Source organism: Drosophila bipectinata, chromosome 3R (assembly GCF_030179905.1).
Source record: "Drosophila bipectinata strain 14024-0381.07 chromosome 3R, DbipHiC1v2, whole genome shotgun sequence".
Lineage (NCBI taxonomy): Eukaryota > Metazoa > Arthropoda > Insecta > Diptera > Drosophilidae > Drosophila > Drosophila bipectinata.
The window spans coordinates 5,311,877-5,338,668 of NC_091739.1; the positions used below are offsets into that span (position 1 = coordinate 5,311,877).

The 26,792-nt window shown below is 42.3% G+C and overlaps 2 protein-coding genes across 4 annotated transcripts; one reads left to right on the forward strand and one right to left on the reverse strand.

The window, feature by feature from the left end:
* The first annotated feature begins 1,349 nt into the window (after positions 1-1,349).
* Positions 1,350-4,875, forward strand: LOC108127443 (116 kDa U5 small nuclear ribonucleoprotein component). Of its 2 annotated transcripts, none has more exons than XM_017244518.3 (7): positions 1,350-1,496; positions 1,602-1,728; positions 1,794-2,462; positions 2,523-2,614; positions 2,679-2,870; positions 2,930-4,432; positions 4,491-4,875. In XM_017244518.3, exons 2-7 carry the CDS (start codon positions 1,615-1,617, stop codon positions 4,846-4,848), a joined length of 2,928 nt encoding a protein of 975 aa, XP_017100007.2. In that variant the 5' UTR covers positions 1,350-1,496; positions 1,602-1,614; the 3' UTR covers positions 4,849-4,875. The 2 variants fall into 2 exon arrangements, with proteins under 2 accessions (XP_017100007.2, XP_017100008.2); XM_017244519.3 differs by having other exon boundaries at positions 1,369-1,500.
* A 77-nt stretch (positions 4,876-4,952) lies between these two features.
* betaTub97EF (beta-Tubulin at 97EF) lies at positions 4,953-26,198 on the reverse strand. Of its 2 annotated transcripts, none has more exons than XM_017244522.3 (7): positions 25,931-26,198; positions 12,041-12,275; positions 10,874-11,103; positions 7,118-7,285; positions 6,727-6,991; positions 5,231-5,553; positions 4,953-5,164 (listed from the first exon to the last, which is right to left on the reverse strand). In XM_017244522.3, the coding sequence occupies exons 1-7, from the start codon at positions 25,985-25,987 to the stop codon at positions 5,069-5,071; spliced, it is 1,374 nt and encodes a 457-aa protein (XP_017100011.1). In that variant the 5' UTR covers positions 25,988-26,198; the 3' UTR covers positions 4,953-5,068. The 2 variants fall into 2 exon arrangements, with proteins under 2 accessions (XP_017100011.1, XP_017100010.1); XM_017244521.3 differs by lacking the exon at positions 7,118-7,285 and adding an exon at positions 7,412-7,579 and having other exon boundaries at positions 25,931-26,197.
* Positions 26,199-26,792: the final 594 nt, after the last annotated feature.

Here is a 26,792-nt window from a genome sequence, read left to right on the forward strand (position 1 = left end):
TTTAAATACGATTTTTAAATTAGTACCAATAAATTTCGGGTTCTGTATCTGAGTTATATCTTTTAGGTTTATCTATTTTGAAATCTTCGGCATGATTCGCCTTTCTAGCTGTCGTGGTTGGCTCTGTTGTTGTAACATTACTATCCGGATTGTCAAAATTATCCATCATTGTACTTAAATATTTTGTACTGTCGAAACCGGGAGTTGTAGAAATTATTTCCAGTAAGGTTGTGTAGGCTTCTGGATTTTCTGTGGTGTTTAAAGAACTGGGCGTTGTAGATTCCCATGATTCAGTGGTAGTCTTATCTGTCATTACTGAATTGTCCGTAGTGCTAGTTTCCGGGGATGGTTCCGTGGTTTCCGTCAAATCTGTGAACGTGTATTCGGTTGTACTGGTATAGTCCATGAAGTTTTCTTGGGTAGAATGAAAAATCGTAGTGCTTGTTTCTGGAGCCTCTGAAGTATCGGGATAGTTCGAAGTGGTATCTTCTTGTATGGATGTTGTGGTGGACTCAAAAATATTGGTAGTGGATTCCGTATATTCTGGTAAGGTTGTTGTGGGAGAATCAAAGCTTATATAAGTTGTTTCTTCTGGGGCCTCCGTAGTTCCTGGAATGTTTGTTGTGGAATCACTCAGCAACAATGGGGTTGTGGATTGAATACCGGACGTAGTGGTCTCCGGCGACGCAGTAGTTGGGTATATTTCTGTAGTCGAGTATTCCGGAAACGGTGTTGTGGTTGATTCCATGTATAAAGTAGATTCTGGAGGCTCCGTAGTGACAGGACTATCCGTGCTGGTAACCCATGGAGAAAATGTTGTTGTGGATTCAAGACTGGAAGTAGTTTCCTGTGATTCTGTATTTTCAGGGTTTTCCGTACTTGTAGTCTCCGGTAATGGTTTTATTGTAGAATTAATAATGTTGGCTGGTTTTTCCAGTGATAGAACCCCTGTTGGCTTGTAAGGAGAATAGCTTTTTACTTTATATGGAATGTGATTTTTTATATAATCCTTAGCCAAGCTAATCCAGTCGTCGCGACTTAGAACTTCATTTAAATCTTTACTGGCTAACAATAATTGTGCCATTAGAAGAAGTAAATATATTATCTTCATGACGATGTTGACTCCTTCACCAAAAATCTCTGACTAATTACTTTCAAAATCCTCCAAGCATTTATAAGGGTATTCTGGGTATTCTACCTGTTTTACTTGAAGAGCTACCTGCTCCGAAAACGCTCATTACCATTAATTAGCAACACGGGAAATTTGCATTTAATTTTTAAAATTTCCCGCCAGGGCTGCACCATTGCTTGTTACGGTCTGGTAACGCTAAACCATTGCCGGCATTTCCAACAGCTGATTGTTTTTGTGGATAGAAGAAGAGTGGCGTGTTTTCCAATCCGCGTTTTTTCTTAAAAATTTTAAAGCCATATTAATTGCAGTTATAAATCATCCATTATAAAAAAATAGTTTAACCAAAGACAAAAACCTCAATACAGTAGGTACACCTCAGTAATAAAAACTTTAATTTACGGACGGAGACATTGGTGCTTCGCTTTGCCTTTTTCGTGAATAAAATAATTAATTTATTGTTTATTTTTAGTAACCAATTAAAAATGGACTCCGATTTGTATGATGAGTTTGGAAACTACATTGGCCCTGATTTAGACAGCGATGAAGATGATGAACAAAGCATTTATGGTCAGCCAGATGTACAGGACGATCCAGAGGCAAATACTTGATTTCTCTTTTTGATGGAAAATATGAAATTATGTTAATTATTTTCTTTAAACAGGACGCAATGGATGAAGATGAGGTGGAGCCGCAGGAGGATGAGGACAAGGAAGTGACTGCAGTAGTACTTCACGAGGATAAACGATATTATCCATCTGCGGTCGAAGTTTACGGGCCAGATGTGGAGACAATTGTTCAGGAGGAAGATGCCCAGCCGCTGGACAAGCCACTTATCGAACCCGTTAAGAAGCTGAAGTTCCAGATCAAGGAGCAGGATATGCAGGAGACCACTTACGATATGGAGTTTATGGCGGATTTGATGGATACTCCTCCGCTAATTCGCAACGTGGCATTGGTTGGGCACTTGCACCACGGCAAAACCACGTTTGTGGACTGCCTTATCCGTCAGACGCATCCGCAGTTTGAGAACATGGAGGAGCGCTCGCTGCGCTATACGGATACGCTTTTCACCGAGCAGGAGCGTGGATGCAGTATTAAGGCTACTCCTGTTACCCTGGTCCTGCAGGATGTCAAGCAAAAGAGCTACTTACTGAATATTTTTGATACACCCGGACACGTCAACTTTTCCGATGAGGCGACGGCCGCGATGCGGATGAGCGACGGAGTGGTGCTATTTATTGACGCCGCCGAGGGCGTCATGCTGAACACTGAGCGCCTGCTCAAACATGCGGTGCAGGAGCGCCAGGCCATCACTGTGTGCATCAATAAGGTGGGTGAATGAAGTTTTAGAAATGTTTGCAAAATATTCATCGGGTTTGTGGATTCACAGATTGACCGTTTGATATTGGAGCTGAAGCTGCCGCCTCAAGATGCCTACTTTAAGTTGAAGCACATAGTGGAGGAGGTGAATTCGCTGCTCAGGTAAGCCAATACTCTCAAGTCGTATGGGGTTCTTGTGTTAAACAAAATATTATTAATTTTTCAGTACATATGCCGCCGCAGATGACAATGTATTAGTGTCTCCCATCTTGGGCAATGTTTGCTTTGCAAGTTCCCTATATGGGTTCTGTTTTACTCTTAAATCATTTGCCAAACTCTATGCCGACACTTACGAGGGCGTAAATTACATAGACTTTGCCAAGCGGCTTTGGGGCGATATGTACTTCAATAGCAAAACGTAAGTGTAATATCCATCAGTCTTTAAAATTGTGTCTCACAAACGTATTATATAAACAGGCGCAAATTTTCCAAGAAACAACCTCATAACTCAGCACAGCGCAGTTTCGTAGAGTTCATTCTGGAGCCCATGTATAAGCTGATTGCTCAGGTGGTGGGTGATGTGGATACAACCTTAGCTGACACCCTCGCCGAGCTAAATGTCCGAGTTTCCAAGGAGGAAATGAAATCCAATATACGGCCGCTGCTGCGACTTGTCTGCAATCGGTTTATGGGAGATTGCAGTGGTTTCGTCGACATGTGCGTCGAGCACATTAAATCACCCTTGGAAAACGCCAAACGTAAGGTGGATCACATTTACACGGGGCCCAAAGAAGGTGATATATATCGTGACATGATCTCATGCAACCAGTTCGGAGCCCTGATGGTACACAGCTCCAAGATGTATCCAAACGATGACTGTACATTCTTCCAAGTGCTGGCGAGGATCGTCTCAGGAACGTTGCATGCTGGTCAAGAGGTGCGTGTTCTTGGTGAGAACTACACCCTGCAGGACGAAGAAGATTCGCGCATACTCCAAGTCGGGAGACTCTGGGTCTTTGAATCCAGATACAAAGTCGAATTAAATCGAGTTCCATCCGGCAATTGGGTTCTTATCGAGGGAATAGATCAGTGCATTGTAAAAACATCAACGATTGTGGACATCAACGTCCCGGAGGATCTCTACATTTTCCGACCCCTGAAGTTCAACACGCAGAGCATTATAAAGATTGCGGTTGAGCCAGTGAATCCATCAGAGTTACCCAAAATGTTGGACGGTCTCCGCAAGGTGAATAAGTCCTATCCTCTCTTGTCGACGCGCGTGGAAGAGTCGGGTGAGCATGTGATTCTTGGAACCGGTGAACTTTACTTGGACTGTGTTATGCACGATCTTCGAAAGATGTATTCGGAGATTGACATAAAGGTTGCTGATCCCGTGGTCGCGTTCTGCGAGACAGTGGTGGAAACTAGTTCGCTCAAGTGCTTTGCCGAGACACCCAACAAAAAGAACAAGATAACCATGATTTCAGAGCCTTTAGAAAAGGGTTTAGCCGAGGACATTGAAAACGGAACTGTGTGCATAAACTGGAACAAGAAACGCATCGGAGAGTTCTTCCAGGTCAACTACGATTGGGATTTGCTGGCAGCACGCTCCATTTGGGCGTTTGGCCCCGATTCAACTGGACCCAATATCCTCGTGGACGATACGTTGCCATCGGAAGTGGACAAGAACCTGTTAACAGCTGTAAAGGATTCCATTGTGCAAGGGTTTCAATGGGGCACCCGAGAAGGCCCGTTGTGTGAGGAGCCCATTCGAAATGTCAAGTTCAAGATTCTCGACGGTGTTATTGCTAACGAAGCACTCCATCGCGGTGGCGGTCAGATCATTCCCACAGCTCGCCGTGTGGCATACTCTGCATTCTTAATGGCCACTCCGCGTCTGATGGAGCCCTATTTGTTTGTGGAGGTGCAGGCGCCAGCCGATTGTGTGTCTGCAGTTTATACGGTGCTGGCCAGGCGAAGGTTAGTGAAATATATCCTTTTATTTACGGTAATTTAAAACTCGAACCTTGCTTTACAGAGGTCACGTTACACAGGATGCCCCGGTGTCAGGATCCCCCATATACACGATCAAAGCATTTATACCCGCCATCGACTCATTTGGTTTCGAGACGGATCTGCGTACTCATACCCAGGGCCAGGCCTTCTGCTTATCTGTATTCCATCACTGGCAGATTGTTCCTGGTGATCCGCTGGACAAGAGCATCATAATTCGTCCGCTGGAGCCACAACAGGCTTCGCACTTGGCGAGAGAGTTTATGATTAAGACCCGGCGCAGGAAGGGTCTCTCCGAGGATGTTTCTATCAACAAGTTCTTCGACGATCCTATGTTGCTGGAGCTGGCCCGCCAGGATGTCCTGGTAAACTATCCGTTGTAAGACCAAGACGATCCAATAAACTTTTTAGACATACTTTTCGGTCTTATCTTTTAATTAATTGTTGGACTTTGGAATATGTTAGCCAAAGAAAAAGAAACACCTAATTTGGAATCTACTACAGAAGCATAGTCACTAAATATTTATTTGAAACCTGGCTGGGCCAAATAATTTACAAAATAGTATACAGGAAACAGTTATAGTTTTGGTAGAAACTAGGTCCTCATTCGGTGTTGCCGTTTTGCAGGACCTCCGACTCGTAGCCGTCGTGTTCGGCCTGCTCGTCATCGAATTCCACTTCGTCGTCGGCGGTGGCCTCCTAAAATATTCATAAAAATATTACAAATCCACTCTCCTAAAATTCGAATTAAAAAAATATTCATACCTGATACTGTTGGTACTCGGAAATCAAATCGTTCATGTTGCTCTCAGCCTCGGTGAACTCCATCTCATCCATACCCTCGCCGGTGTACCAGTGGAGGAAGGCCTTGCGCCGGAACATGGCGGTGAACTGCTCGGAGATGCGCTTGAAGATCTCCTGGATGGCCGTGGAGTTGCCAATGAAGGTGGCGGACATCTTGAGGCCCCTGGGCGGGATGTCGCAGACGGCCACCTTGACGTTGTTGGGAATCCATTCGACAAAGTAGCTGCTGTTCTTGCTCTGCACGTTAAGCATCTGGGTGTCCACCTCCTTCATGGACATGGGACCTGTTAATTATTGAGTAAGCGTTAGCGTTAAAAAAAAGAATGCCTCCAGGCACGGGCCGGAAACTTTCAGCGTATTTACATCAAAAGCCAAGTTCGCTTTGATGCGCCAGCCGAATCCCCAAAATCCCTGAATATGAAATACTAAACGGCTTCTAAGTCCTCGCAGCGCACCTTGCCACCTGGGCCAACAGCGATTGCGGAGTAGGGCGGAGTGGTATGGGATGCGGACACAAACAGTCCCAGGAGGTAACTAAAAAAGTTGTTTAAATTCCTTTGCTGGCATTTTTTCCTTTTGCCTCTTTTGGCCCAACGAGCGGAGTCGTACACATTTTTGTGATTAATTATTTTGCAAGTATTTCTGGCAGGCAGTCGTCAGAGAGGCCAAAACGGATATGGATCCCCGGATCTGGAGAAATCCGGAGATGGTGCAGTGCAGCCGGAGTCACGTTCAGCATGATTAGTTAAGCCAGGGGCCGTGTCAGGCGGCGGTCGCAATTCCCCAATGGATCTTGAAAGTAAATTTCTAATTACGCGCGTTTTGCGAGTCATCAGTCAAAAGCAAGGGCAATGGCAGCAGGAGCAGGCAATTCAAAGGAGCAGTCCTTGCGCACCCACACATACACACAAGGAATAACAAATGAAATATTATGCGGCATACTTTTGGGCGCCGCATCGCAGTTTATTAATTTAAAAATTAGCGCGAAAAAATGCCAACAGGCAGTTCAATGTTGTTGGAGTGGAAATGTTTGGTGGACTAACAAATTTGCGCTACGTGCGCGTTGACGGATTGCAGCCTTTTTAGCCAGCCAGCCGGGCATTAATCATTTTTAGTGGCGCCCATAAGTAGGCCCAGTGCTTGGCTAATAAAATCGTCGCCCAAAGCCACGCATTAAAAAAAGCCAAGCCCCCCAGAGAGTCGAAGGTGTTGCTACGTGCCTACGGGTCGGAAAAGCGACGGTCAGGTGCGCCACCGGCTGCCCATGACAAAGTGACAAAGTTTCCCCGGATAAGCAGCCGCCGCCGCCACCACCGTCGTCTGAATAAATGAGCGGATAGATGGATGGATGGGTTCCCCTTGTTTAGGCTACGCGTGAAAGTGTTTAAGGTTTGTTGTTAAAAAACTATTTTTCTTTTCCCAACCTCCTCCCACGTCGACTCCCGCTCAACACTCACCCCGGAAAATGCAGGCCACCGTGAGGTAACGTCCGTGCCGGGGATCGCAGGCAGTCATCATGTTCTTGGCATCGAACATCTGCTGGGTCAACTCGGCCACGGTCAGGGCGCGATACTGCTGGGAGCCCTTGGCGGTTAGGGGTGCGAATCCGGGCATGAAGAAGTGCAGACGCGGAAAGGGCACCATGTTCACGGCCAGCTTGCGGAGATCGGCGTTCAGCTGGCCGGGGAAACGCAGGCATGTGGTTACACCGGACATTGTGACCTGGATGAATTAAGATGATTTTAGTTACTTTATTAAAAATTGTATTAATATTAAAGAGTTGGGTTAATTTAAGTGGGTTGAATTGTTGTTGTTCCTTGTCCTCCGGTTCCATTGATTGTTACTTACAGATACCAAGTGATTGAGATCCTCGTAAGTGGGAGACCCTAGGCGCAGAGTCCGGTAACATATATCGTACAAGGCCTCGTTGTCGATGCAGAATGTCAAGTCGGTGTCCATCAAAAGTTGATGCAGGGACAACGTGGCATTGTATGGTTCCACCACCACCTCCGATACCTTTTCTCAAACCGGTGGCAGGGGTGTTTGGGATTGGGATTTGGAATTTGGTGCACGGATGGAGAGGATGGGTGGACAGACAAACAAACAAAGGAAGCATTAGACGGATGGAATTACGTTACTTACGGAAACCAGATGGTTAAGATCGCCGTAGGTGGGCGACGAGAGCTTCAGCGTGCGGAAACAGATGTCGTAGAGAGCCTCGTTGTCAATGCAGAAGGTCTCGTCCGTGTTCTCCACCAGCTGGTGAATGGATAGCGTGGCATTGTACGGCTCCACGACGGTGTCGGACACCTATCCGGATTAATCGCAAAAGGCCGCAAAATAAGGACATGCAAAATAAAAGCAGATTAATTAGCAAGGCGACCGGCAATCAAACAGGAGCATAAAGGATTTCTTTCTGGTCACCTACTTGGACTTAGGTCCTAAAATTTGTTTCCTCTTAAATGGAATTTACTGCTTAAACATAGGCCACTGGAATTACACGCTTTTCTTTATTTCTCGGACAACCCCTAATGAAGGCTCGACTGAGGATTGAAGTTTTGTCCTTTCGGGCAACAGTCAATATTTAAATAATTGGTGTTTTCTTTGGCCCAATCCACTTGCTGGCACTTTGAGGCTGCAACATGAAAAATGCATTCTCCCAACAGGATGAATTTCGAATGCAGTGCCAACAGAATAGCAAACCCTATTAATAAAGGCAGTTGTTCCTGTGCCTGCTGCAGTTTCAACTTGCAACAGTATCAATGATATGTTGAGCCCGGAGCGGCACTCAGGACGAGAGTTGCTGCATAAATGCAGTTGCATGTTGCACAAACATCTTTGTGTCTGCCACTACACGCATATTCCACTGTACAGTGTACACGCATGGTGTATATTTCGTTTCAAATTCTGCAAATTGAAAATTATGTATTATCTTTGGCCGGCCCTCTATATTTGCGTAGGCAAGATGCATTGCTCTTCGCAACTTGAAGGATGCATACAGGAGCTCTGCGAGCGGGGGCGTGACTGGTTAGTTGTGGGACAAACTTCACTCGAGTTTCGGGTTGCCGTTTGCAAGGTGTGTGCACATAAATTGTGGCAATTATTTAATGGCCCCGGCCCTAGAGCGATAACATGTACTCCCACGCATGGAGAGTGCACTTAGAAAAACCAATCGGCTTGCAGGATTCAGACAATATAAGGAGTAGTGCTCTTTAATTATACTCCTGGAGGAAACTTTTCCGAGTGCATGCTCTTCACAAAACTCGCACCGAGGCCTGGCAGCACACCTTTGTCTACTTAGGCGGTACATGCAGTTAATACTAATGAGTTATGCTCGTGCACATGCATTTTGCATTTTGTATTTGCTATTTGTTGCTGGCCGCACTATTTGCACACCGCTTGGACACAATATTTGTCCACTCTGTTCTTGTTCTGTCCCCTGGCAGGTCTCCTGCCCCATCTAAATCTGGAGGATTTACGAGCACGCTCTTCGATATTATTGCAGTGCCCGACTGGCAGGTGCAAATCTCAGATGGCACCTTCCTTTGCTCGACCGGACGAGGTCGAGGCGATAGCTAGACTCAAAGGGTGTTTAAATCCTTTGACTGGCATCCGTTAATTAATGAACGCAATTAAAAGCTTTAATAATATGCTCGAACAGACGTATGTGGAGAATTTATAAAGCAGAGATAGAGCGGGATATTTTTTGCAGCTTTCCTATTTATTCTGTGTGAATGCGCTGCATTTGCATAATGGCGCTTATCAAAGCGTGGCGGCGACAAAGGCTTTACATCGCACCGATCCGATGGCTATGAAAAACTATTAAATTATACACACGTACATATTAAAAGCGTTATAACGTGACAGGCATGTGTCAGGACAGGCCGCAATAAAATGACCGCCGAAGCCAAAGCATTGCGGTAAGCCAGGCAAACCCAGCACGGCCCATAAATAACACCCGAAAAACGGGAAAGAATGGGAGGATATAGTGGGGCATTTAAAGTTAAGCCCGGACCCCGAGTGGTGGGGTCAGGGATTCGAGTGGTCAATAGTTGACCATTGGCGTTCAGCCGTGACGGTAATAAATTTAACGCAATTCGAGTGCAGAATGTAAGTTTCGTGTGCCAGTGTGTTGGCTAAAAATTCCATAAAATTTATTGTGTACTCTGATATGCCAATAAGAACATTGTCAAATGTTAATTTCACGCCTCGCCGACTTCCTTACTTACTGGAAACTTGTAATTGTCCGATGTGTGAGCGGAGAAATAAAATTATATATCGGAATATGGTTGATTTCATTTTAAATCTTGTCAAATGGAGCAAAGCTAATACGGACTGATGGTTTGCCGTGAGCCTAATATGTAGAAATGAAAACATTATGGTCCGGCTTGCTTTACATTTTGGTAATCAAATATACTAGATGCCAGTTGTTCAAATATTAGCTTATTAAATAACGCAAAACATGCATGAATATTAATCAACATGGCCATTTATTAGTACAATAATATCAGCGCATTTTCCGAATTTAATATCTTTTCAGTTTTTGGAAATTAATTTCAAGTTGCACTTGTCAAAATATTGATGTTTGCGAAAAAATGCCCTCCCTAATGGTTTCATAAATTAGAAAATAATATAATTGCCTGGCTCAGGACACCGCCTGCCAATGACAATTAATTCTGCACTGAATTAATTTAATTAAATGCCAAAATGTAATTAAATGCGAATAATGCAAATGAAGGCGTATCACGTGCTGTTCACATTACATACATTTATGTTCATATATATATGTTTATGTATTATATATATCTGCAGTCGCATTTACGTGTAATTTATGCAACTGGGTTAATTAAGCGGCAATTGAGGCGTGTCAAAAAAGATGCGTGGTGGTGTGAACCATAAAAAAATCTAAAAAATTGGATAAAAGGGAGGTCAGAAGGCCAGAGGCCAGATGCCACCTTCTTGCGAGTGCGAGCCACTAAATTGCATTAAAATTGCATTGCCAATTAGGCTTTGGCCGCTGGCCGGTCGATGGCGGCGCTGCTAATTTCGCCTGCAAATTAATTAGAATTATTGGGAGAAAGCCGCGCCCGCCCGGGCACAAAGCCGCCAATTGAATTTAGCGTATGAATTGCATAAATAAAACAACATTTGCGGCATCCTTTTTGGAACCAAATACACGCACGACCAGCTCTCAGCGGCTTTTGCTTGCTAATTTGGCAAAAACGCGTGCAGGTGTAAAGCGCATTGGGTCTGCGGGTAGGCTTACTATCGCCACCAGGACACACCATGGGTATTTTATCCCATTATTTCAAATAAAGGAGAGCACTAGGAAAAAATTATTCAACTAAATAACGGACTATTTTATGTAATAGGGTTCTAAGACAATATTTTTACGAGCTATCTGCCCTAAAAACACAGCAGTTAGCAATAATATTTAAGGAAAAACTTCAATTAAAACACATATTTTGCTGCCGTGTAATTTGCGACCCACTGTGCGTGGCTGTAAGCTGATTTTGCTAAGCGGATTGTATACGTCCTGACCCCCGATAATGATTTGGTGGAGCAGGCCAGGTGCCGCTATAGAGGTGAGAGGGTCATGCTTACCTTTGGCGAGGGCACCACGGAGAATGAGTTCATGATGCGGTCGGGATATTCCTCGCGGATCTTGGAAATCAGCAGCGTACCCAAACCAGATCCGGTACCGCCGCCCAAGGAGTGAGCCAGTTGGAAGCCCTGGAGACAGTCGCATCCCTCGGACTCCTTACGCAGAACCTCCAGTACGGAGTCGATCAGTTCGGCGCCTTCTGTGTAATGGCCCTTGGCCCAGTTGTTGCCTAAGTAAGATTATTAAGATTTCATAATATATTTTATGTCTCGCTGATTAATAATAATAATTAATTGATTGTATTATGTAATGGACGTTTTGGCTGATTGATTAAAATTATACAAAAGAAAAGGCCATCTTTAACACTGGAACATAATTAAAATAAAGAATCATGGTCATCGCCATCAACAATCAACAATTGAAGCAAAAACAGAAGCCGCGTCGTTTGACATGTACAAAATTAATTTTCGTCGTCATCCGCAGGCCATTTTATAATTGCAATCATCATATGAGCATCATTAGCGGTGGGAGGATTGGGCTGAGTATGAGGAGGATACTCGTATTGCAGCCAGCAGCAGTAGATGCAGCAGCAGCGCCAGCAGTTGCATGAGCATCAGCGTCAACATCAGGGATACATCGCAGAGGCTGCTGTTAGACGATAAGCTTTCCTGTGATAACACCATTGGCCATGGTCTCCGCCTTGTCATCTGGTTGTTGGTGCTCATCAAAGCAACAGAAATGTGGCACTGGCCATGTGGGTTGTAGTTGTTGCAGCCACTGTTTTCGTTGCTGCAACAAGGCCAGGCAGCTGCAATAACTGCCACGCCAAAGGATATTTGCTGCAGCGCGGACATCGTCAGTGATGTCAGGCTCCGAAATCTAATCGAAACAAAAGCATGCTCCCAAATCCTCAGGGCAACAAAAGAAAAGGCTCTAGATGGCCAAAACAACATAGCCACATTGACGAGTGCAACAGAAATGCATTAGCCCAAATGCAAAACGGATTTTCGACACTTTTCAAAATAAAACAGGAGTCTTTGGCAGTAGAAAATCCGGGCTTTAAATTAATTTATATTATTAAACTATTTGGCTTCTTATAAGCAAAATAATAAGAACAATAAGATAATTATTTTTTATGATTAATAGAAGAAATTTTTTAAACTTACCTGCTCCGGATTGTCCATAGACAAAGTTATCCGGCCGGAAGAGCTGGCCCATTGGCGACTGGCGAACGGAGTCCATGGTTCCCGGCTCCAGATCGATGAGCACGGCACGGGGCACGTACTTTCCGCTGCTGGCTTCGTTGTAGTAGACATCAATACGCTCGTGCTGCAGATCCGACTCGCCGTGGTAGTAGCCATTGGGGTCGATGCCGTGCTCGTCGGAGATGATTTCCCAGAACTGAAAATGCCAAGAGAAGGAACTCATAAGTGCCGTTTTCATAATGATTCAATAGCATAATGGGTGTAGGCTGGTGTATGCAAAAACGCGACTATCGCAATGAGCTTATTTGCATACGTTCGCAGTCAGTCGTCCGTCTCACATGACGTATGAGTGATATTTTCAGGCAGGGCCCGTTTGTATGCAATAAAAAAGCGCCAAATTCTTAGTAACAATTTTCCTTCCTTTTTTCAGCGCGACACGGTACAGAAATATTATTTTACAATCAATGTACTGCGGAGCTTTTGGGTATTCGCATACCAACGTATATGGGCAAGATCGGGTATTACTGCTTGTATAGAGGTGTGTTTGTATTGCATTGCTTTGGCAATCAATGCATATATATATGAGTGTCCTTTTTACACGGTCCTTGCTTTTATTGCCGACACCATCAGAGCACTCGTCCTTGCTGCTATCTGTCGTCGATTTATGCGCGTGCATATGCTGCAGCCCCCTGTCCCCCCACTTTTCCGTTTTGTCCTTCCCCTCCCACGCACTTCCACATACACATTCGCGCACCGAGCACTTTACATGCCGGGAGCAATTTCTGTTGCATACTTCCATGGGCGCGCATTTTTTCCCGCCGTGTTATTTTTTTGTTGTTGTGTAACGAGCGGGAATAATTGAATCCTTTTAGATGTTTTCATACCCATGTATGAATGTATATGTGCACGTGCATATACACAATATTTTCTGACCTCCCCCAACCCCCCCAAATCCAGGGTACCCCTATTGCGAGTCCGCGACCCATCTCGATTCCGTTTCTCATTTTTATTTACACAAGAATTTCTGCTGCTTGCTGTGTGTTTTTGTTTTGTTTTTGGTTTGGCTCTTTATTTTTTATTGCACAATACGCTTGGCAAAACATTTCACGTTTGCTGCGCATATGAATTTCAAATTTTTAAAAATGTTTCAATCGTTTTTCCCCCTCTGCTGCCGCTCCCACTATACTCATCCGTCAGGTGCGCGGCCAGGTAAGCGAGTGCGGTGGGAGTTGGGGATGGGGTGTGGGGGGAAAATGCTAATTGTGAGAAAATCGCAATGTGCTCTCGGCCTGCCACCGCTTCCGTTTATCGAAATTATTTTTAATGGACTTTAAGGCGGCTGTGGAGGCCAAGGGCCACGAATATATACAACACGGAGAAAAAGGATATGGTTTCAATTTATTTTATTACTCTACAGGCCATTATGTAGCCATAAAAAATAGTTTTTAATGATTTTCGGGTCATATTTATATAAATATTTAAGATAATTTAAAAAACCTTAATTTTCTTGCAGTGAACATATTTTAATATGGATTTTTACTGCTTGACTGGCATTGCCAGTCAGTCAGAACTGTGGAAGGTCGTCGGCAGATTGATTACTGAATATGAATTTTAATTAGTTGCACATGGCACATGGCGGTGGAGATGCGACTTTCCCAGCTGTCGGGACTCTCCGCTGAAGTGCCTGTTGAGGAAATCGTAAGGAAGTACCCTGAATAATGCATGACACCCGGTGTTTATGTCAAGCCCTGTTGTCAGACATCCCGACCAGCGAAGAGTGAGTCCTTTCTGGCGCACATTTGAGCCATAAATAGTTAAGTGGCTTGCGTAAAGCGTTGAAGTCTACTCAGGCAGCTAACAAAGGGATGGCGACTTGGGCGCGGGCTGTTGGCAAGGTGAAAGTTGTAAAAGTTCGAAAAATTTGATAACGGTTGATTGCACACACACAAAGGGTCCTAGCCGAGGAATACACACACCACACCACATGTCCTTTGTGCATGGCCTCGAGCTAGCATATGCTTCTATTTTTTTTATTATTCCGTTTTTTTCGAAGAAGCCATGCTAATCCGAGAGCCGCATAAATGTTTGCGTTGGCACTGCGATTGTTTGGCAAAAGTTTTATTCCTCCATTGGCTTTTAGACACGCAACAATGATAACAAGTTGCACGGCCAAAACACAGACAACAGCCAACAGACAAGAAAAATCGCTGGCCAAGAAAACTTTCGACTGGAGCTTACCCCCGGTGGAACTTTTGGCCCTCACATGGAGAGGTCTCCGCTGCTTTTGCAAACATAACAAACTCGAAATATGACACTCAATTGTACGCATCGGTGGGTACTTTTGGCTTGACAATAACTTTGATTTGCATACGCAACCCTTGGCCCCTTCACTCTATTTTAGGGGAAGGCCCGCATGGGACATGACAGACTTTGTAACTCACACTGGGACGAAAAATGGATCAACGGGTTTCGAAGGACATTTCTGTAAAAAAGGATGAAAGTTTTATTTGAAATATTTTTCTGACATTTATATTTATATCTCTATGATTTTTTCCCAGTGCCGTTGTTTGGGTGTTTCCTTGTCTGTTATGGCCCTTGGCACTTGTTGCCTGTGGGGAAATTCAAATGTGTTTCGTGTATTCTATAAAGCCAATTGCAGATAAGCGTTTTTCTTTTGACTACTTTCGGTCCGTTTACTGGCTGGTTTTTGGTTGTTGGTGGCTCGTTCTTGGTCTCTGGCATTGAGTGAGCAGCCCGGCACGCAGCATAATTTATTTATGAAAACTTTTGCCAGCTGATCTGCCCATCATCCTGGCTGCTGGTCCGCTTGCTTCTGACAACAAGACATCGCCAGTGCCAATGTTTGGCAGTTTGAAGTGGGTAAAGTGGCCCGGGATAGGCCATCAGTTTCCTATTTAAGGAATCACCCACACTAGCACCCGCACCCACCTTATTATCACTCTCCCCCTGTCAAGTCATTTTTGAAAGTAAGAAGCTACGAAAAAAAACAATTACGTTGCCTTCATTTGCTTAAAACTTTTCCGGCTGCGGTCAAACTGCTTAATTACAAAATTGCGTTCATGTGCAAAGGGAACCTGGCCACAAAAAAAAAAGTACTTTGCCACAAAAAAAAAGAAAAAAAGCAAAATGATCAAATTAAAAGTAAACAAAGAGCTGCGTGCGTTGGGCCACAGCGGCGCCATTTTGTGTTTTGCCTCGAAAGTCCTTAAACGGACTTGAAAGAAATCCAAAATTAAAATTCCCAAAGCGTTTATACAAAAACTGAAACAAAAGTCAAGTCGCGATCTACAGGAAGTAGAAAAAAACGCATAAATTAATTGTGGGCAGCTTGTACACTGGACGATAATCTTTGACCCTTCTTTTTAGTAAATTAAAGAAAATATAGACTCCATATTCCCATTTTTAAAATAAGAATTAAAAATATATGTAATTTTGTATAATTATTTCTTATTTCTTTATTTTTTCTTGGTGCACCTTTGCTTTGAGTCCTTATCCTTTGCTAGCGGCTATAAAAGGACAATTTGGCTTGAGAAAGACAGGGATGCGTGAGGCGCAAAGCAACGGAAGTGCATGTCGCACCGGAAGTGAGCCAGCAGAGGGCCAAAAGAGGCGGGGCATGGCAGATTGCTAAGCAGCTGCGTTTGCATACGAAATTTGACGTTCTAGCTCGCGGCTAACATAAATAATAAACAATTGCAGTAATAAATATTAAATGATGGCCAAGCTTGTCTCCAGGCGCCGAGCTTGACATGCGATAGGATTTCGCCAGATTCTGTCAGGTATTCATAAATTTAAATTGTTGAAGCTCGAACATGTCGTGAGAAATCAAATAAACCAAACTATCTGTAAGCGAAATCCCCAAAGGGTGATTGGAGAATATGGAAAACCAATTCATTTGAAAATGCAAATACTACGCTCAACGTTGGTTTGATTTTGTTTGTTAGTTTTAATTATTTGATTTTTTCAAGTCCAGCCTACCCTGCACTCAATTATGTTGTCATCTGCCAGACAATCAACTTCAAATATTCAATTATTCTAAATCATTAAATACATTGAATATATATTGTGTTCCCTGGTGGTTCAGAACTTTCATTACAATTTAATTAAAATAATTAATTAAATGTCTATATAAGCAAATATGCTTGCCCAGTCGAGAGTTCCCAGAGCTGTGACAAAAACTCTCAAAAAAACTGCATGTCTAATTAAAATTCATGGCATTCAGAAATAAAAATCCGACATTATTTCCCACTGCGCAATGCATGGGGTCTTAAAGCCATCTCCTCAGGTGATTTCTTAATCCTTCCAAACTGGAAATGCAATTCATTTTTCGGCCGCTGGCATTATACTAATTATAAAATAATAAACAGGATTTCAGCGCATTTCGATCATTTGCCAATTTACAAATGTGCGACAAATCCGTGCGATTTGCGGGCAAACGCTTAAAATGCAAAGCGTAGAGCAACTAAGTTAATTTATTTTAATTTTGTCGGCCGAACCGAAAAATATATTTGAATATTTTCGGCATTGGCTCAGACCTGTACCTAAGTGTATGTGTGTGTGTTGGCGGATTTCATTTGGCATCCATTAGAGTAATGAGCTTTGTGGGGCAATGGTGTTGAATATGGCGTTCGAAAACACAGAGACAGAAACCGAAATACAACCCTTGCCAATGAGGGCTATAAAACTGAAAATGGCAAAACACTCTTGAAACTTAACGGCCGCCCATCGACGGATGACACTTTGCAGCCTGCGTCCATAAACCATTCCGATTGCCAGCGGCGGAAAAAAGAACAAAAAAAAAAGTATAAATCCACCATATAGATGGCCCATCCGATGTATGTATATCCGATATCCGGGCAATTGGCAGCTGAGCTCCATCCGTCTCCGACTGCTCAAAAATGCAATTTATGTGTGCCGAGCAGCGCAAATAACGAATTGTACCCCAAACTACGCTTAATGCTTCGCTGCCAGTTGGAGTGTAAGCATATTTTGTAATAACACTAAAAGGATCTTATCGACAGTTGACAGTTGTACTCGCATGTTGTCTTTATTGGCCGGAGTCGTTTAGGGTCATAAAACGCTTGAGTATGGCTCGCTTTTCGGGGCCGAACTAAAAACAGGACACAGTGCTTTGTGGATTCCATTGCGAGAGCATAATTAGACTCACGTAGCCATTGCGAATGAAGCAATTGGCGATGCAGCTGCAATTTATTGCACGGAATCTGAACACACCAGGACACACACACTAAAGCAGCCTCAATTTGGATGGCACGTGTGAATTTCGAGGCGAGCTTGGTTCGCCAGAAAAATGCAATTTTTCCCTCAGTAAATTACCCTTTGTACGCGCGCTCGCCTCGCTGGCATGTCTGCATGGCAGCTGAATTTGCAATTGCATTTATCGTCAAGTGCATCAATTTAAATGTGGCCACTAATTGTCATTATCAGTGCGTTGCATGGCGCTCCGTCCGCTCGCTCCGCCGCATTTCGCCATTTTTGTATCAGGACTCTGTTGTTTATGTTGTGTTTTTATTTTTATATTTTTTTAATTGCTTGCTGAATTAAAGTGCGAAATGGCTGTTCGACTATTCAGCCATTTGGGGATTTTCAAGATGCCCGAGTAATTTAATCAGCCCGAATCGGGCGGAATGTTGGTTGGTTTCAAGGCTCGAGCAAAGACTCTTGTCTAGCAAGGATATGCAAATATTTGTTCATTAGTATTGGTCAGTCAGCTTTCGGCTTATTGTGCGGTCCCGCCTGTGTGCATTAAACACATACAGTGAAACTGGCTGTTGGTATTGGTATTCCATATTGGCGTGCAAGGACAACGATGACGCAGTCTAAGTGCAACATCAAATAGCTTATAATTAAAATTTCCATAACTCATACGCACGGTTGTCGGCGACAAGCATGGGTTGAAATTAAATAAGTGAGATGCTTTGACTTTAAATAAACAAGATATTACGATGCTTTGCAAGAATATAAATTCCTAGTGGTTAAGTATTAGGGATTATTAGGAAGAAAAACGTGCCTCCGGTAATGTGTATTAATATGGATCTGTTTAACTTCTTGAGCCTCCCTCGTTGTTGGCAAATATTCAAGCAATTGTCTTTGGTGGTAACTCCCCCTCTGAAGTCATTGTTTTTCCTTCTAGCACATATCAGTATACAACATACACTCCAAGTATATATACATATATTCAGAAATGTGAAGCTGTATCAATGGCATGGCTTCATTAAAACCCAACACACTGACTGGCGACTAACACACAATTTCAATTGAGATTTCAATAATTGTCGATTTACATATGTAAATATTTATTGTATATTCCGTTGGCCGAATTGCTATTGACTTAACTAATGTGCCCGGGTGTGTCTGCGCGTGTGTGCCTCGTGGGATGAGTGTTGCCACCATGGCCCCGATTGTTTGCTGCTGCGTGGTCAAAATGAGGCAACATGCTCCGGTTCAGATTTGATTTGAGCCCAGGTTACGCATTGTCATTCAATAAATTTTAAAGGCTTGAATAATTGTTTTATAGTATAGATGTAGGAGAAGAATCTTTAATAATACTGCTCTCCATGATATCCTTTTGTAGACCGAAGGGTTGCCCGAATATTTGCTAATGGGAATCGGCAGTTGCCGTATGTTTTACGGCCCTTCCAGCCATATAAACGACCACCCCTTGCACTCCATCACTCTGTATGCCGAGAGCAAAGAGCGTAATAATAATAATATTTATATGGTAAGCGATATGAAGTTCGAGGCTCGAAGAACACTTTGCCAAAAGCTAAATAAATAAGCAGTGCCGGGCCCCCGGAAGTGATGTCTCATCCACGTGTTCAACACCATGTGGTGTTTAACGGCAAGTGGCTGCCCCAACCACCTGACTAGGTGATGTGGCAGCTGAGACATCTTAAAAAGGAGGTCACTGGGTAGCTTTAAAAACAAATACTGTTTTTTCCCAACTAATTATTTTCTGTTGTCCAAAAATCCAGTCGCTTTATTTTATCTGAGGTCTAGCTTTATTAAGTGCTGGTCAAATGAATCGCTGTTGGTTATTAATGACTATAATAGCATTACTTTTTGTTGCTTCCTCAAGTGCCACTTCACTATCAAAATAATTCATGTTTTTTATAAAAAGCTAACGAATATTTGCTGGGCATTTAATGATTGCAGTGAAATGCAGTGGAATAGATAAAATAAAAGGAAAACCGAACCAAACTGCATCCCGATAAAGAACTGAACAAACTTTCGCGCTATTAATCAATTTCGATCTCGTTCGCTCTCTCTCTCTAACTGCTATCTTTCTATCTCTGTCACTGGGGCCGAGTGCATTTGCTGATAAAACTTGGTCATTTTGCGGCAGCATCCTATAACGATTTTTATGATTCAACAATGAAATTAATTTTTATTACGACCAAGCGTGAATATCCCTTTGACCATTTGATCGTCCGGTTCCCCATCCCGTTCACAGTTTCCCAATACTTTTTACGCAGCATCCTGGCACTGTTTTATTTTTCATTTTAATTGCCATTTGGACGCGAAATGGCTGGTAATATATGTACGGGCATAAAAAATCCAATTAATACTGTTTGTCAAATAAGCCTGAAATGAAATACAATATAAGGCCAATGCAAATACGCCAAATTGAAAAGCTTGTATGTAAAGCGCGGTAAATATTTTCGTAGTCTCTGACCGAGAACTAAAATCTATCCAGTTCCTAAGCCTCCGGCTCATACTCCAGGATTTTTCGAAATTTAATATAGTCCAGAAAATGGTGCGTAATTGAATTGAGACGAAATTGCCAAAATACATACATACGCGTCGGGAATAGCAACCAAAAATATTTGCAGCGCTCTGAACAGCGCACTAAAAATATTTTGATTAATTTCGTTGCGCTAACTTGACAAGACCACAAATTTAAATTATGCTCTAATATGTGTGCGTACATCTGCACAATTTGGCAAATGTGTTGATCTAGCCATCATTATGGCCAAAACCAGGATTGTTGATTCTAATACTGATTCACCGTCCACAACGGCTGCCACTCTTTAAAAACAATCCGCATTTAGGCCAAGTTATTCGTGCATTTGCGGTTGTGTTCGCCTGAAATATTGAATTTCTTTTCGCAATTTAATGGCTACCCCATACCTGCCATAAATTATAAAACCGATGTTAATCTTTCAAAGACAGGCAGCGGGACATATGTTTGTCCAAACATGTACAAACAAATACTATTTCAGCGTAGATTTCACAGCCACGCATAAATGATAAATATTTCGACCACATTGGTTTTTAATGAGGTTTGGAGCAATCCGAATTTTTCAGAATCGGGATTCTTTTCTGGCCACTTATTGAAGAATGATAATTATTGAATATTATGGTGTGGATATTTAAAAATACAGATTTTCCAAATATCCATGCCCCGAAATAGCTCGGTTTTGGATAGACATCCCCTCCAAGGCTTAGAGGGTATTGCGAGTTCTAAATTAATCCATCCAGCGATGTTTATTTAGGCAAACAATTTCGTGTGTTTTTGGTTGAACAATTAGTCAACGCAATTTGCGCAAATAAAATAAAACGATCCAAAATGAATCGGAACAGAACACGTGCGAAGCAGCGCAAAACCAATCTTGATTATTGTTATTTTCGCGAGTTATATATTTTTGGCTTAATTATGTTTCGCTTTGCCATAAATTTGCTGCATTTTGCGGTTAATATCTGCCAGCCAAATGCTTTATATTCCCGGGCCCCCGGGCCGCGGTGGTTGCCTTTATATGTAAAATTCCGTTGCCTGCTTATCGGGAAGACAACAATTTGTAGCTATAGCCGGGCCAAATCCAATTGCATAAATAATTTGAAAACTTCGCAGGGCTTAAAATGCATTTTCGAGTTGGAGCTTTATTGTATTATTAATTTTTTCGTAAATACCAGATTACAACTGGGCAACATATTTCATTGCGTGGCGGCGCTATCTGCTGAAGTGCAGAGCTCCCCAGCCCGTGTAATGCGCAATAATTACAATTTGCGGCTTGCAATTTCAATAATATAAAATTACCAAAGTAATTGAAAAAACTGGGCGCAAAAAATAACGAAAAAGGGCCTGGCCGGTGCGAATGCAAAACAATTGCTGGAATAACAATGGTAATGAAACATATGCCGCTGCCGATGCCGTACACTCTCCAACTCCACTTACCATATGCAATTTGCACTTTTGCCGGAGTCTGGATGGTCGGACGGTGGGATGGCTGGACGGTTGGACAATTGGATGGTCGGATGGCAGGCGTTAAGAGCAGCATGAGAAATTAATGAGCATAAGAGCGGAATGCTTTTTAAAAGTGTTAAATAAATAACAAATGGCCATTTGTCGGTCTCGGCACCCTGCAGCCTGGACCATTGTTGGCCTGGTCAACCTGTCAGCTCAGTTGGAGCAAGCGGCTTACAGGTGCCCACAAAACCAGGTGTAAAATAAGTGAAGGAGCAGTAGCACCCAAAGTACTTGGAGTTTGTTTTCCTTTCTTTTTATACTCTTGGTGGGGAGGTCTTATATTTTTGACAGCCATGAAGGAGATATCTTGTTTCAAGCAAAGCTATCAATGATCACCTATATTTGGGTCGATTCAAGGACTGTTTTAAGGTGTAGATCTTTTAAGGATAGGTCTTTAGGAAAAACTCTTAAGCGGTTCTGTATAAATTCCAGGATTATTCATGAGGTTTCAAGATTCAAAATAATACTTAGAAAGGACTTATTAGATTATGAAACATATAACCTTTTTAAGTATGTAAATTTGTTTAAATAACCTGTTATAACAACTTCTAGCTACATGATTAACCATTTTAGTATTTTCCAAATCATCTAAAAACATACCAATTTGCGTAAATGCCATTTTCAGAACAAATTTTTGTCACTTTTTTGCGTGTGCACATTTTTCTAATATTTATGCGCAGTTTTTTTTTGTGATTTCCCCTTTTGTTCATCAATTTGCATGCACATGTTCAAAGCAAAGCGTAACGGAGCAAAAATATATACATAAATAAGTAATTTTTATATTCCATCAAGCCAGAAGCTCCGAAAAAGGGAGTTTACAAGGATACATATGTATGTATGTATATGAATGGGGAAAATATTTATAAAAATTCCCTTTTGTTTATTTATAATCAGTTTGTGCAACAGAGCGGTGGCGGTGCCCTTCCATTTTCCGCAACCCTGCCCATGGACCGCGGGCTAGGTGGCCCCTCTCCCTGCCACCTCACAGCCATTTTCTATTGCATACCGCTAGGCGCAAGGTTGCTAGGAGCCAGCAGCTGCAAAATTGTGAGTGTGTGCCTCATTTGGTATGCATAAACGCATTTTTATGTAAATTGAAAAATATTTTGCCAGCGTAAAAAAATGAACGGGGATATTGCTTCCACTTTCCCCACGAACGATTCTTTTTCGCTTACGGCTTGTTGCATGTTAAAGTAATTGTTGCCCTCCATTGACCATGGCGAGGCTATTGTGCTGGAATCGGATTTCATATCGGTCTATATATGTATTGCTAATCATCAGGCCACATAACCTACCCATAAAGCCGCACATTAAATCTGATTACTTGAGTCGTCGATATGGACACGCGATCACTATTTTGACCAATTTGCATGTGCAAGAATTGAATTTAATTGTGTGCGATACAGAAGATGGCAGTCAGGAAAGCATCTACACTTAAGAAAATATTTGTACTTTCTTAAGTCTACCAAAAAAATACAATTAAGTTGCTTGTCGGTTACATAACTTCAATGAGTTTAATTTTTTAACATCATAATTTTTAAGAATTTTTGCTATTATTTTTTTTTCATGTATCTCATCGTTGGCAACCATCTGAAACTGAAATGAAGATGCCAACTAAGTTATCAATGGCTTGTTTTTTCAGCCCCAGCCATCAACATCAACATCCGTGTGTATATGCATTGCCACACAGGAAAATTGCATTTGCATACGGGCGGGCACATTACCTATGACGTTATGACGTGCCAGAGGCATCTAAGCCGGGCCATAACGTAATCCAACGATTCCCCAGCAGAGCTGCCCCCAACCCGATATCGGATAACCATGGATAACCATAAAGAAATTACGGCGGCGATAGTTGTTGCCAGCTAGCTAGCTAGCGCCATCGATAATTCAATTTTGTGCATTATTTTGGTGCTTCTCGATGATGCCTTGCCATTATATGCTAAACAAATGTATCCCGGGGCCAGGATATATGCACATACATGTGTACATATATCAGAAAATGCAGCACAAAGGAGCAAGGAATTTTTGCATGTCTTTGCTTATTTTACCCTTTAATTTTATTGTCTGTTGCCTGGCTTTCTGTTTTGTGTTTTCTCCTTTTCGTCGCTCCACTCGTCTATAAATTTCATCCGCACTTTCCCCGCCGCACCGGTTCAACGTTTGTGCCTCGTCTTTATGCCATGGCCGTAAATAGATTTTCCTTGTTATTGTTCGCAAAATGATTTAGGGAAAATTAGGTTTATGTAAATAATGAAAAAGGCGAAGAAGAAAACGAACTCTCGCTGCAGGCCAAAAAAGACGACCGCTTGGAAATATCCTTGGTGAGATGGCTTCTCGCCCGGCGTACATATGCGATCAATTTCGTGTGTTGGCAGGAAAAGCCGGAAGACGCATTTGAGTAATTTTGCAAAATAAAAAAAGGAAATTCCAATCGATTGAATATATTTCATTTATGTATACATTTAAGCTTTAAAGTGAAAATGGAAAAAAATTATGATTTCCAAACAATACGTTTGGAGCTATTGTCTAATTCAAAGATTTCTGTTTTAATAATTGCTGTGTGTATTTTATTTACTGCCCATTCGTGTATGAATAAGCTCTGTTTTTAATGTGTAATCAATCTGTTAATTTTTTTATTTGCTTATTGTCCTTTATCAGCAGAGCAATTAGTTTTGGAATTTTATTTAAAAACTGTGTTCACAATTTACGCCATTGTGCACTGCCACGCAGGCAGTTTTGCATATTTATTATTTGTTTATTCTAGGCTGCAGCCATAATTCATACTGACAGCCAATTAATCAGAAAAGGACATTCAATTAAGGCACAAAATCGTGTTGACAAAAAAAAGAAAATGGCGTATGTATGGGACAAGCAGCAAAATATGTTCGCTTTGATTATTTTCAAATTTAATGCACCAACAAACCAGTTTTATGTAATCTATAAAGATTCGATAAGCGTTAAACTGCATAAATAATCACCTACTTTTTTAGATCAACATTATCCGCAACAATGGCGGCAAAAGGGCGAATGTAATAATGGTCGGTTTTGGGGGGCGTATACGTAACGGGCGTATAAAATCCAATGAGATTGGCCCTTGGCTTTGTCCCCGCCAAAGTGCGTTCTAATTAACTCGAAAGGCGCTCGCGAAAACACGCAAAAAAGTGCTTTAAAATATGTGCAAGTGTGTTTACATAAAAATGAAGTGGAAAAGCGTGTAAAACAGTGAAAAAGAAGCGGAGGGAGAGCCGGCGAAATATGCAAACGGCCGGAGAAAACTGTGCTGGGAAAGCCGGGGAAAGACACAAAAAATAAAAACACAAAAAACTGTGTCAAACGTCAATGACTGCCCCACGTAGCGCCCCGGCACTGAAAGAAAAACTTTTCTATTTCTGCAATAGAATTTCAAAGAAATTCATTTATTATTTGTGTTTTTTTTGGTGCATTGTTGATGATGTTGTTGATGTTTCTGGATTTCCATGACGCGGCAAATTGTGCGAGTTAATGTTAATGCGCTGAATTAGCTTAGAATGGGCCACCACTAGCAAGTTTTGGTGCGGATTTACAGCAATGTTTTCATTTTAGCATTTCTAATTGCCAAGCGACATGCTCAGAACTTTGTTGCTTTTGCCACACCATTCAAATAACTGAACACAATATGTAATTGCTATTTTCAGCTCTGGCCTATGTGGCCTATCTGGTCTGGGTTTTTTATTTGGCAGGTACTTATGTTTAAAGTTTTGTATACAAGTTTACTGATTAGAGTTGGCCTGATAGCGTAAAACACACATAAGCCCGGCAGTTTGTCTTAGTCAACCGTGAGTCAGATGTATCAGATACTACATCAGATACTTACAAGCCCCAATGGCATAATTAGAGAAACGTATGGGATTCTTTTATGCTTTTTATGAGATCACTCACTCCTCAGCGTAAGACCAGTCGACTGTGCGAGGGCAATCGTAAAAAGAATCTCATAAAAAGTATCTGAGACCAGTTGGGCTTTCGAACAATGCCTGTTCCAAAGACGGAAGCATCAAAGAAACCTTCGGTCTAGTTTCGAAATACATGTTACTATGCTTCCTCTCAACTACCTGGCAAACAAACTTGACTTACGGATTGTGTTTCTTGAAGAGCCATTTACTAACAGCCTAGCTAATTATTTACACCTGACTTGTGAGCACATTTTCGGATATAATTGTCGGCGATCAAGGTAATTTAGATGTGATATTCGCAGAGGCCGAACTTGCTATCTTCCAGGCGATAAGATAAGCTGCAGAGCTTTTGCAAGCTGTAGTTCGTCAGGTTTCTTTAATGTTTGCAGTTTTATAGTTTCTCGTACTAGCGGAATAATCTTTTCGCCCCTCTTTTCTAAAGTGCTTTCCCCCACAAACAAAATAGAAAAGAGCGGGCGATAAACTAAACCAGAGAGTGTGTTCGGTTCGGTTCTCACTCGGTTTTATAATTAAACATGTGAGGTTAGGATAGCGTGAAAATAAAAAAAAATGGTAATCGGGCAAGGGTGCGCTGCTGGGCGAAGGCCCTTGGGGAATATCAATCATACGCACCTTTGAACCGATCTGATTGCCGCACTGGCCCGCCTGCAGATGCACGATTTCCCTCATTTTGCAATTATTTCAGAAGACTGGTCGGCTGAATTAGATTCAATATAGCAAAGTGACGCACTCACGCACTATCAGCACTAATCGGAGCAATCACAAATCACACACGTTCTCGGGGACGAATCGGCCGCGGGGGAAGAGTTGGAAGAATGCTTCGGAACCGGAACGGTACGATCGACAGGCGCTCGCTTCGAGAATCCAACGTGAACTGAAAGACCGCATAGCGACCCACTGGGCAAATAGTGCTCACTTTTTAAAAAAGGGGAGGGGGATTACTGGTTAGTGGGGCACTACAAAAAAGCGATAAAAGTTTGGAAATTTCACAATACAGCCGTCTAGTTAGGTTCATACAATTCGAGAGAGCACATTATAAAAATAAAATCTTTTTTATAGTTTCAGATACAAAACTATAGTTGAGGATAGTTAGGATCTCCAACGTTTTTAATATTCTATTTAAAAAAAAAAAAAATTCTATTTTTTTAAGTGCAAAGAGCGGCAAAGAGCAGAGGTTGAAAATTCTGCCGGCTAGCTGCAGAGCGGCAGGGAAACTCAGCAATACACGCTGATGATGAGATATTTTCACTAGCAGCGTGTTTTGTTTTCTCTCGATTTTCCCCCTTTTTCTTCTGATTTCTTCTCATAATACATATGTACATATATCTGTATGTATTTTTTTAATTTTCTACCGCTTGCCGGCGCCAACGCTGCACTTTTTGCTCTCACCTTACGCTTGGTTGGGTGTGAGAGAAATACGCCCAAAGGGGGCCATATTGAGGAAAACAGAGAGAGCTGGGCTCTGAGAGAGAAG